At 42.9% G+C, this 13,127-nt stretch overlaps 1 protein-coding gene across 2 annotated transcripts; it reads left to right on the top strand.

The window, feature by feature from the left end:
• Positions 1–713: 713 nt before the first annotated feature.
• On the top strand, positions 714–11,942 carry LOC120452021 (zinc finger protein 92 homolog). Of its 2 annotated transcripts, none has more exons than XM_039636069.2 (5): positions 714–1,689; positions 8,121–8,228; positions 9,387–10,120; positions 10,228–10,324; positions 10,384–11,942. In XM_039636069.2, the coding sequence occupies exons 1-5, from the start codon at positions 1,485–1,487 to the stop codon at positions 10,542–10,544; spliced, it is 1,305 nt and encodes a 434-aa protein (XP_039492003.1). In that variant the 5' UTR covers positions 714–1,484; the 3' UTR covers positions 10,545–11,942. The 2 variants fall into 2 exon arrangements, with proteins under 2 accessions (XP_039492003.1, XP_039492002.1); XM_039636068.2 differs by having other exon boundaries at positions 718–1,689; positions 8,121–8,267.
• The last annotated feature ends 1,185 nt before the right edge of the window (positions 11,943–13,127 follow it).

Raw genomic sequence — 13,127 nt, forward strand, 5'->3', positions numbered from 1 at the left:
GTCCCAGCATAAATTGCACTTCGCCTGCACGGATCGCGCATGAATATTCTGCCCAGCAAACTGGCTAAGTGACCACAAAGCCACCATTTCGGGAGCAGGGGCCTGGGGCCAGTGTCATATGCCCGGCACTCGGTGCAGCGAAATGTAAGGAACGTACAAATAAACGCGCATTTTCCAGAGAAGTAGAAAAACTTCCACCCTCAAAGCGGCACACACACAGCGCACAAACATACAGACAGTCAGTCGTACAAACACACAGCGAACTAATACAGACATGTAAGAATGCTGCAGTCGTGCAGTTGGTTGGTATGCGAATAGTTGCTACCCAGTAAATGCGGGGGATCGTTGCATGTGTATGTTCAACTTGATCTGGCAAATAATTACGACAAACGAATTATGTGTTGAAAAATGAACATTAGAATATATCGGTAGATCAGTTATTTTGTTAATTTCAAAAGAATCCCTTTGTAGTATTAAATAATTTGTAAAACTATTTTAACTTAATAACTAACTTAATAACTTATAGGTAAACTACCCATCTTGACTGCTAAACAGGAGAGGTTGGATGAACCAGCGGACGAACTATAAAACTATCAATCATCTAAAGTAAAAGCGAGGAATAGGGGTGCGGCTACCACCCAACCGATATACCCTGCGTGCCCCTGGGCACTGTCACTGTCATTTGCGTCGCAGCGCTGCCGCCGTCCGCGTCCGCGTCGTTTTGCCTGGCCCAGTGTTTCCGCTTTCTTTCGCCTCGTTGTAATGTTACTTTTAGTTTGATGTCGGAGCCTCGACGAGCCGGTCGTAAGCGAAATCGTAAGCGAGACTTTAGTGCGATTCCGCTCCGTTCCGCCGGGTGTGTGTGCGTGTTTAGTTCGAGTTGACTCGAGCTGAGGCGAAGCAGAAGCAGAATCGGAATCAGAATCCAGCGGAATCGAGAATCAGAATCGAAACCGAAAGTGGTTCTCCGCGTGTGCAAGCTATAGTGTGTGTGTGTGTGTGTGCATGTGTACGTGTTGTGTTTGGGCCCGCTTTTCTGCTTTTCTACCCCCGAAAAAGCAAAGCACAGCATAAAACTGTGCGCTCGTAAGCGCGTCTATGTGCCGCCTGAGTGTGTGTGTGTGTGAGTGCTAGTGTATGAGTGTAGCCAGGGGAAAGGAGGTAAAGAAAAGAAAACCAACCCCCACCAGCGACGGCGGAGAACAGGAAAACAACAACAGAAGGCACACAGCGCACCACCACCATCATTACCATTACCGCCACCACCCACTACAACACTTCGTCATCGTTTCGCGTTGTGCAGAAAATAATTACAAATAAAATATAACAAAAAAAATATATAAAATATAAAGTAATACTAGCTCCCGATCGAGTTATAGTGCTAAAGCGATTTGAAAGATTGTCTTGCTTAAACCAAAAGGGCCCCTCGAGGCCCCGTAAACCGAACTAGTATCCAATACCCCGCCGATCATCCCGATCCTGACATGATGAACTTCTCCGCGTTCGGCGGCCCCTTCTCCGGCATCCACCAATTTGCCGCTAAATTCGACGCCCAGACGCCCGGCGCCTTTGGCACGCCCCCCGCGGCCGCCGCGAATGCAGCAGCCGCAGCGGCAGCGGCCGGCACCGATAACCATGTGCAGCGCTATCAGACCAATGGCAATCACTTTAATCAGAATGTGCCCAACGGTAAGTGCGTCTGCCACACCATTACACTATTATTACATTATATTATACACCAAACACTATACTACACTGTACATCTACACTCCGCTACACATACGGACAGACAATCGCCTGCAATGCACATGCAGGCACATGTGTCTGTATAACATAATCACTAAAAATTTATTTTATTTTTATCGATTTATTTTCGCCCGCTGCGGGCAGCGACGCCGGCGTCATAGCGTCAGGGGGTATACACTCTCACTCGAGCGGGGTCGGCTACTGCCTCGCCTAATGCCCTACACACAGAGGGTCTTGTTTTGGGGCAAAGGGCGCCACTCCAGTTGGAACGACAACTTCTGGTTAGCCTTCTTGCAAAAAGGAAGTAATGCTGATATAGAATAAATGGGCGTACAACTATTGGTCAATAAAAATTGTAATTTATGGCCAATAATAATTGCAATTTTAAAGGTTAGTTCTTACAAAAAAGAAATGTTTAAATCATAAATAAATAATATAAATAAGTTGTAAGACATTGTATCTCTAATATCGATGAATATCACTTCTTGACAGTCCAATTGGTTCGTAAAGTAAAAAAGAATATTTATTCATTTATGAACTTGTAAAGTAAGCAAAATTAATTAAATAAATTTAATACAAATTGCTTATAGCTGTATTTTTATACAACAACATCAAACCGTTCTCGAGTTTGAAAACAAAGAGGTTTATTGATCTTTACATTGAGTTCTTTTTGACCTTCTGTTTAGCAAGCTTTTTTGATAAAAAAAATTATAGAACCTGCAGAGCCTGTGATGATCTGAATAATTCTTAATAGTTTGTTTTCTCTGAAGTTTAGTTAGAAATTCCCTTCCAATAATCAGCTAAAAAAACGTCCCACTTGAAACTCGAACAATACTTTCCTTGAATTACCAGCGAAAGGTGGCTTCCATCTGGTTCTACTTACTGACATTCGCATAAAGACATGTGTGAGTGCTAGCGGGTTTTCCACCCCCATCTACGAAATTCTCGCTTTCTGGCTAGCAAAGACATCTTCTTCGGGCAATTTGTAAACCGCACTACAATTTTTTGGGGGTTGGTTGGCGGGGTGGAGCGACTTAGTACGAGCACGAGTACGAGTATACCCTGTCATCAAAGCAGAATTTAACGATTTTTTCGTCGTTGTTTTTGTTTTGCGCTCTTTTTTATACGAGTATTCCGCTCTATGTTTTGAGTCATTACCACCCACCCCCAAGTGGGTGTAAAAGCGTGTGTGTGCGAGTGTAAGCTATGGCTGTTGTTGTTTTGCGTGGCTTGAAAATGCAATGAACTCAAATAACTTTTGAATTTGCTGCATTTCACTTTGTTTTTTTGTAGGGGTGGGTTTCACCGCTCTCTTCAGCTACTTAAGCACATACATAGAAATACAATTAAATGCATATACGCGTATGTGTGCTGGCCGAGAGTAAGTGAGTTAGTGTGAGTGTGTGTGTGCCTTTGAGTGTGAGTTACAACCCCCAACCCACGAGAGCCAGCCTGCCTTTGCCTTTTTAATTGCACTGACTTCCTGCCAACTTGCAACTTTTTTTGTTTTAGTGGAAGGGTGTGACCGGTTGGTCGGTTCTACCCCCGATATATAGAATACATAACCCCTATACTACTATACTAGTCCCCAACCGCAGGGTCCTTCTTCTTATCAATTCTAATTAGATGCATTTGCTTGCATAATTAGATTCCCAGGCAACCCCCATCCCCCCAGATTGCGTTTCATAATTTATTTTTCCCCTGGCAACTGCACAGATATTTTCCACTTGCATTTATTGGAAAGTGGAGAACGAACCATGGCCCAAACCCAAACCCAAACTCAAACTCCTCTGCATCGGCTAGGTTCATTGATCCCGGCTTTTGAGCTACGCATTATATTTCCAGTTTAGCGTTTTATATTTTTTTACCTGCCATAACAGGAAAATGCGTTTGCAAGTGTGTGATGTGTATGTGAGTGGGTAATGCTGCTCTTTTATACATTCGACTGGATGTAATCTACGGGTCTGGGTATTTGGTATCTGGCGTACTGTGTGCTGCTGATCCCAAATCCAAGGCAGGTAAAATGTGTCCCACGTACTCAAGCCACTGCATTTTCATGCTGCTCCCGCTTATTAGCTGCATTATCGCTGCCCTGCGACTCTGTGACCTGCTCGAGGTTTATCTTTCGATACCTACCCGATAATTTGCCTGGTTTCCTTGTATGTATAAATCATTATTGGGTTACCAGGAAATGTGCAGTGGTAGATGTATGTAGATATGGCCGGACCCTTGAAGTTGCCCTCTGGGTATGGGTCTCAGAATGTAAACAGATAAATACCTGACCAAGATTGGGAGAGTTTGCTCAGAGTTCATATGTTGGAAATCCCAAAGCAGCTCATTATTAAGAAAAAGCAATGCAAATGAATTGAAAACATATCAACTCGAAGGCAGAATGAGCATTTTATGAGCATAATATTGATTATATTTATAAAGACACCCCCAACGTAAATAATTTTCAAGACTGCTATTCACATCACATTGAATATAGAATTTCTAATATATAAAAACTTTTGTACTTTGCAGTATTGAGCACTTAAAAGATTTTACTTAAACCGAACATTAATAAATACATTTAGGGATAAAGTGGTTTTCGTATGCACATCAGTAATTTCTAGTTTTCCATCCAGTAGTGTCCAGTATTATATAAGGGACATTTAACTTATAATTGTATACCTCTAACCCTTTATACCCAAACATTATGAGTTTCAGTGGACACCGGGTATTTTGTTGTCGAGGACACAGTCCTCTCCCCTTTATTAACGCCCCCCTAATGTTCATCAGACACCCCAGCCATAAACCATTTGCATTTTTTATATGCATACATATGTATGTACATAGCTACGTACTTATGTACCTATGTGCAGAGTAAATAGATGTATGTATGTGCTCCGTGGGTGTGAATGACTGGTTACACCCCCAAATCGTTGCCTGGATGTATGCAACACTAAAAAAGTGAGCATGATAAAGCAATTACGATGGGCACATACACCCCAACCCCTAAAAAGCTCTTTCATTTGAATGGGTATAGATAAATAAATATTAGCACTCATTGATTATTTATTTCTTTGTTTTCCCCTTTGACTTTAAGCCTTAAAGCGACCGTTGAGCTTTCATTTTTTAATTTTTTTATTTTTCATCCTGTTGACGCTGATGACTTAAACTCTGCCGATGGCGCCGTTTGTTTTTTACCCCTCTCGATTACCTATGAGTACTCTCCCCTAAAAATGCACTTGGAAAAATTGAGTTTACAATGTTGTTGGAAAAATGCATTTTAATTCTTTTCAAGTGGCAAAACTTTTATTTGATGAATGCAATATTTAATATATGTACATTTTTACATGTCTTCTAAATAATTATTTTTCGTCCTTAAACTTAAATAGGCTACTCTATACATTCTCTCGTTCCGAGTGTAAGCCTCTCACACCCTTCTATTTTCCCACCCCCACTCTTTCTCTCACTCACTCTCTGTCTCTGCTTGGGGTCAAGTTTCGCCCAACTCCGTTAGGGGTTGCAGTTTTTCCCAACCACGCTATGCTCTCTCACTCTCCGGGCCAGGCATTCTCCTCTCACCCAAGCGCTCTCCCTCTCCCGCGCGGGCGCTCTCACCGCTTTCACTGCCTCCCGCACACACACACACACACACACGCATACGCGTGTGCCGTGCGACACACATAGACATGGACAGGAGCAGATAAACGCCATGTTTTTCAAATCGCTGCCAGGCGCATTCCTTTCCATTTTGTTCCACTTTGCTGGCGGATACAACGATATGATCCGCCCAGAACCCCACTTGGCTCGCTCTCCGTATCCGCCACTCTCAGCCACTCTCTCCACTCTCACCGCTCTCTCACTCTCGCTTGGCCGTGTTTCCGACTTCACCGACTTTGACTCGCTACTCCGGCTCCGATTCCGATTCTGAATCCGGCGATATGTTCGTCTCCTCCATGCCGTGCGTTGTTTTCCCTGTTTTGCCTGTTTTCCCTGTCGTTGTCGTTGTCGTCATCCCGTTCATGGGAAAGTGAAGTGAAAAGTGAAATGCCACGAATGCCGGTTGCCATTTGCCATCCACGCACGCCTCCCGCTTTTGTTGTTGCCATGGCTCCGCATTTTCGGCCACTTCGGCCGATTTTTCCGGCTGTCTTTGAACCCTTTTAATGATTGCTCTTTAATTTCCATTTAGTCAATGCCATTCTGCAGACAATCTCTTCTTAGTACACCCATTACAACTTAATCTTTAATCTTATACTAAATTTAATCGTTTAATGGGTATTCAGTTTGTTTTCTTTAAATTTACATAATGCATTTATAGCGAATGCAATTCAAATGAATAAAATTAATCTTTTTTTAATTTCGAAAAGTAGTTTTGATATTTTAAAGGGGAGCTATGGAGTTCATACTTTTTAGGCAATTTAATTGAGGAGTGGGTTTATCTTCCACATTCTTCCTGGAATTATTGAAGAGTGTGTTTATCTTCCACATTCTTCCTAGAATGAAGAATATATTAAGAGAAAAACAAACCAGAAAGAAACAATATATTATATTTGACTCTAATTCGATTAAACACTTGCGCCTAATCATTTGCATAGGAATATGTTTTCAATTTAAATTATTGCTGCTCCAACGATTTTATCAAACACACATTTCGTACATCCTTCCAAACCGCAAAACGGCTAAGTCCTATGCAGAAAAATTAAAGCATTCGAAAATATGTTAAGTTGCTGCCCAAGGTCGAATGGTAATTTATACAGCGACTAAGACTAACGCAGACCACACGCACGGAGACACATAAATTACACCACGTCAGCCAGCAGGAAAAGCAGCCGTGGAGGTTTGTTTTTCGTTTCGTTTCTTGTGCTCGGAATAATGTAAATTGTAAAGTACAGCTTCCTGGATGATTCCTTCCCAGAAATCGTCCCATGTATTTTCATAAGGAAGCAGGAGCAGTCTGAATAAAAAAAAAATAGATGTAACAAAACCAGGCAATTGGCAACAGCCCGAAAATGTTATTTATAAAACCGAGCACCCGGCTAAGAAAACGCCAAGAAGCACGGAAACCCCTTGGGGGTAGGGGGATCGGGAAATCTGCGGGGGAGGAGCGGGTGAATGGCACACACCCACCGAAAAGCCACCGAAAATGTGGGGTACGCTTTTCCTATGGCATACATTCGGGCGTATGCGCGGCCGGCATTTTCAGTTTCAGTTTTAATTTCCTTTTTCCTATGTATGCGTTGTCGGGGCCCGAAAACACGTGTGTGCCTCTGTCTATGTGTGTGTGTGAAAATTTGGCCTTGGCAGACGCCCGAGCGTGCTGGTATTGGTGTTGCCAGGGGGCGGGGCTGGGCGGCCGTGGAGGCGACGACAGCCAGCCAGCAGACAACAACAGTTCGTAGGCACACGCACGTTCGGCAAGTAGGAACAACGTGGTTAACTACACTGTGCGGATACATATTTATGGGCTTTAGGGTGGAACTTGTATTAATACTAATTTTGTAGAAATTTTATCAAGTTGCCTATATATATGTTGTCTATACTTCACTGGCATAGATATTTTATATTCGTATTTAAATCAAATAATTAAATCGAGAGAGAAAGAAACTTGTTTATTAAATAGGAAATTATTGCCATAATAGGAAATGTATAAAAGAATCATATAATCATAAAAAGAATCATACATAGTTTTTGAGTTTCAACAAAGGCAACGCTGCGTATACTTAATATACGCCAGTATCAGCGTACGAGTGCTAATCTTTAGCGGACATTAAATGTAATTTCTCTTAACTTACTCGCACACAACCCAAGTCCGGCCCAATAATTGTATATGCTGAAAATGTGGCTGCCTACACACAAGCACAGCGTTACTGGCCCCAGATACATGCGTAAATATACAAATCTATATCTATATAGACGTGTTGTATGTATGTATATGCAGTGGGTACATGTGTCGTGACAGAGCGTCGTTACTTTGTCGGCCGTATGTTGTTCTTGTGCCGGCACCCGATCCTTTATTCGGCTCGCCAGCTGAGCCATGGGACTCGACTCGATTCGGATTCGAATTCGGAGCCGGCCGGAACCAGGAGCCGGAGCCGCCAAATCGGGAAACTCCGGACAGGCCCAGTCGCTTGTAGTTAGTCGGCCAGAGTGCGTTGTGCGAGAGCGGCGGCCGATTTGAAAGTTGAAAGTGGACTTGATTCGCTGTGAAAAACCTCTAATCCTAAGTCGTATAACTAATCAACGATATACAACTACATAACTCAACACAAAGGCTGTGCTCGCAATGTGTAAATGTCTAAACTAGTGCTACAGTGCTACATCCCTGCACTCATCCCAGCCCCAATTGAAGTCCTTAATAATTTGTAACCATTTCTCTCTTTCAGTTTCGGCTGCCAACAACATGCAATATGGCCAGAATATCTCCATACCGTACTCACAGCCGCAGGGTGATCTAAACTTTCTCAATGCAGCCGCTGCGGCCGATCATAAGGGTAAAATCCATCCAAAAATCGAACGTGACCGGGAAGAAGGTGAGTCGCCGACCCGCAAGTAGGGGGAATAGTGGGTGGCTCCCTGGTTCCGTCACTGGGCGGACAAAAAAAAAAGTGGGCCTGGGCTCGGGGAAGCTGAGCTGTATGTAGTATAGTATGTACAGCGCTTTCGGGTTGGTATATGTGTATTTCAAGGACGCAGTCATCACTCCGTCGTCGTGCGTCTCCCTTCGGCTTCGTTATTTATAAATGTTTTTGGGCCTGTCTGCTGTCCCCCAAGCTGATGTGGATGGTAGGGGAGTCAGAGGCGTCAGAGGCGTCAGAGGGGTGCTATAATGGCACCATAGCATACTTTTTCATCCAGTTTTTACGGCGAGCCACCTTAAACAAGTGGATGTTGCTTTCCTCATCCTGATGATTACGACCGCTGCAAAGGCGTAAAGTTTGCACCGCTCGAACGAAAAGCTGGGCAAATGGGGGGTGTGGGCGATTTGTCCTTGGCAGTAAATGGTTACTATCCTGGGATTTTTGAGAATAGACAGCCCTTTCCGGTCACAAACGTTTCGACATATTTCGTACAAATTGTAGGATGGTTGCTACGGTAATTGGTAATTACATACATACATAAAATCTTGTTTCCTTACATTCCAAACACGTTTTCTTTCCCTTGGATCCAAGAAATGCAAAGAATGTTAATCATTTTTATTAAATTCTTAAGACTTTGCAAACGTTTTTATTTAATTAAAATGAATCTTTAAAATAGGAAATTAGAAGCATACTATTATAAATTCTACCAACATCTGTGCTTGGCTTTCAAATTATATCACTCATACGCAGTGGTTGCCCATGACATTAACTTCTTTTCGTATAGGTGGCGTAGATTCCAGCCCACAAGCTGACACGCCCCCAAGTGTGGGAAATTTATCGCTGACTTCCTCTTTCTGAGCTGAAAAGAATTATGCAAAGTAGGAATGGGCTTATAATAATATTGATTAAAGACATCAGATTAGGTACTGAAAAGTATGCAACTTTTATTTAGGGTGAGGTAAATTAGTTTACTGGTACGATTAGGAGACATATACATAAGGTGGAAATGGAAATTAGAAGAAAATGTATATTTGTAACTATAATTTGTGCATCTTCTTTTCGCTTCCGCAGTCCTCAACCAGCAGATCCTGCAGAATGTCAACCAATCCTGGCAGACATTGGCCAATACGGCCAACACGGTGGACTACTCGTCGCACCTGCTCTCCGCCACACTGCCCATCTCCATACAGCACTTCCTCAAGTACTCGGAGACGATCAAGAAGGAGTCCACCGGCGATGTCCTGAAGAACGGCACCAATTTGGCCAGCCTGGCGCTGGGGGGCGTGGCCCTAACGCCCAGCAACAACGGAGCGAATGGTGGCCACCACAACGGACTGGTGGGCATGGACCATGGCGGTCACATGACCAACATGACGGACGCCAACGGAGCGGCGCTGACGAACGGTGCAAGCAACGGGGTGAACGGCAATGCCAACGGCACCGTGACCAATGGTGGCGCCGGCGCTGTCTCGAGCACAGGATCCGTGGGCACAACAAACGCCAGCGGCGGCACGGGCACGGCCAGCGGCAAGAAGACCAAAAAGAAGAAACCACCAAAGGAGAAGAAGCCGCGCCCCAAGCCGGGTGAAATCCGCGAGACAAAGGCGCTGGATGGCTCCACGCTCTACTGCTGCCCGGAGTGCCAAATGGCCTATCCGGACCGCAGCCTCATCGAGCAGCACGTCATCTCGCACGCCGTGGAGCGGCGCTTCGTCTGCGACATCTGCAATGCGGCGCTGAAGCGCAAGGACCACCTGACCAGGCACAAGCTCTCCCACATACCGGACAGGCCGCATGTGTGCAATGTGAGTGGCTCAGAGAGCCGAAAAACTTTAATTATTATTTTGCCCTTTAATATATATCATTAATGTCTATATATTGACATTTTAAAAACTCGGCTTCTTCTCCACAGATCTGCATGAAGTCCTTCAAGCGCAAGGAGCAGCTCACTCTGCACATTGTCATCCATTCCGGCGAGAAGAAGCATGTTTGCATTGAGTGTGGAAAAGGTGAGTGAACTGAGAAGTAACTCCTATTACCTCCGATTACTAATCGCTGCCACCTGCAGGTTTCTATCGCAAGGATCACTTGCGCAAGCACACGCGATCGCACATCGCCCGGCGCGTCAAGTCGGAGGTGTCGGCGCAGAACGTAAACGGATCCGCCGGCGGAGGTGGCGGCGGTGGAGGCGGCAACAGTGCGCAGAGCAATGCGCTGCACGGCTCCTGAGGATCGTACAAGGACTTCTGGTAAACTCCCAGCCGAATTTCAAGCCATAAGAGGCGGCCAGCCTGCTGGCGGCGGTGGACAGTAGGTATCCGTATACGAATTCGACTGACTGCCGCCGGGAGCAGGCGAGCTGCCTTTGAAATTCGCTGGGGGCTTACCGGGGGTCCTGCTGAGCGTCACCCAACTCCAATTACAATAACCCTCAATAAACACGAGTTATACTTACTGGATGCAAGTATTAGTTCACGATTTTGTTCACGACACTTTCAGTTCTTTAGCTTTAGTTCTTTCAGTTGAGATTTTCGCACAAACAGTCGAGCAAAGTATAGCAATCGAAATGTACAAATCAGCAGAATGACAGATTTAAATTCGAGTTTAGTATGCGCATATGTTAAGGGAAGATAACGCTGCTTAAACGTCGCTTTCGTTTCTTTTTGGGGATCTGTGATCTGTAGTCGCTGCATAAACTAAAAACAAACGAGACGATCGTAGGCGGTCGAAAGCTGTTCTAAGAATAAGTTAATACGAGTTACGAGTATGTCTGCAACCGATTTAATTATACATGTGCAATTTATAATCCTTTTGATTTGCCTTTTTGTTGCCCTCGCGGCGCTTTTGTTCACTACATTTAATGCTAAATGTGTTTTCCCCTCAGACCAAAGGGGGAAATTCTTATTGAATTATGCACACTTTTTAAGGAAGTAAGAAGCTCTACAAGCGAAATTTGTACTTCTAGTCTTGTATTTTATTTTACCGATAGGCATAGAGGGAAACCCGAAACGAGGTCATGTAATCTTAAGCTTTTAAACTTGAATGTTCAAAGGAAAACCTTCGACGCGAGTCACACCAAACACTAAACAGAGAGCCGCAATACGAACTTGCATCTTGGCATGCCCAACTTCCAGCCATCGTCATTGCTTGCAACTGCAATAACCAACAGTAAACCTATATTCCGCTTACCAATCAATACCAATACCAATACCGATACAGATACAGCTACAGATACAGATACAGCTACTGATACTGACACCGATAACTGATAACCACAAATAGAGTTAAGAGCCACATATACAGATACAGCAGCAATAGCCATAGCCATAGCATTGCAGATAGCACGGGTCAACAATCCAACAGAATCGCTAAACTTAATCGAGCAATTGCATGAGAATGCAAGAGCAACAATAACCGGAAACACAACTGTATAAAAGGATATTTTTATATATATAAATACAAAAGAGAGAGCATATGAAAACCGAATAGGAATAAAGGCATAAAACAATAACCGAAATAAAGTGCAAACACTTCCAGCAAGTGAAAACGTAATTTACTGTTCAAATACAAAGCATTTTGAGATTAACGATTAACGATAAAGTAAACGATTTAACAGATCCAAACGCATACATAGCAATATAGCAATGCGACATATTGCAAGCCCTTGTATAGTTACATACGAAGCTTCAAACTAAATACGCTAACCTACAGATACACACATATACATAGATACGGATGCAGAATCAGATATTGTAAAGCGAACACTCAGCCACTTGTTTGTTTGTCTCTTTCCTTGTTTGTTTCGATCACCCCAATTCAATTCGATCAAATGGCCCACTGAGCTCAAACTTTAATCTCGATTTGATTTTGAATCTAAATGGAAATGGATATTGTTTCACATTCCAACTTAAATCACATTTTAAAGTCATAATCCGGTTATAACAAATGGATCTAGGGCAAAACAATTGCAAAACCAAAGTAAAAGTAAAGTTTGAGCCAGAGCGACATTTCCATGCTTTTTTCACGTTCAAAACTATTTTTCCGGCACACTTCCTACGAAAAATGTACTTAATCAGAGAGGTAACCTTCTGGGTTGGTGCCAAAAACTTGTGTATTTATTCGATCCGGTGCCAGCCAGTTTGGATCTACGGTAGTGTACAGTGCGGAACGTAAATGAAACACTTGCAGTGAAGTACAAATATTTTAACTACACACCTAAATACATACAAGAGAAGAAGCACCCATGACACAGCAGCAAGTTGCATATAGACAACCGAGTAAACCGAGTAAACCGAAGAGGTGTATTAGCCAAAAATTAATGGAAAAACAAACGAAACTAAGCAAATCTCAATACAGTTACTACGCTAGAGGGTAGCATATTATTAATGCGTTTTGTTGGCCCGAAAGACAGAGGCAATTTGTAAACAATAACGTGACAACATATAAATAATTAAGCAACCTTCACAGCAAACAAGGAGTTATTATTTTGCCATTGATTTTCTCGGTCTCACCCACTCTCTCTCTCTCTCTATCTTGACACACTAAATCGAATAAGAAAATATAAAACAATAAGTTTATAAAGAAAAAGTTGCAATAAATGACAAACAAATGAAATTAAATCACTCAGGGATAAAGCCTCCAAAAGAAAAACATAAAATAAAAATGCAATATTTTAAACGAAGTGAAAAAAGAAAAGAAAAATGAAACAAAACAAAACAAATGAAAAGAAAAAGAAAAAGAAAAGAAAAGAAAAATTTAATCTAATGAGGAAGTACATTTTAAAGTTAAAAATATTTTAGTATAATACGAGAA

The sequence above is a fragment of the Drosophila santomea genome, chromosome 3R (assembly GCF_016746245.2).
Source record: "Drosophila santomea strain STO CAGO 1482 chromosome 3R, Prin_Dsan_1.1, whole genome shotgun sequence".
NCBI lineage: Eukaryota > Metazoa > Arthropoda > Insecta > Diptera > Drosophilidae > Drosophila > Drosophila santomea.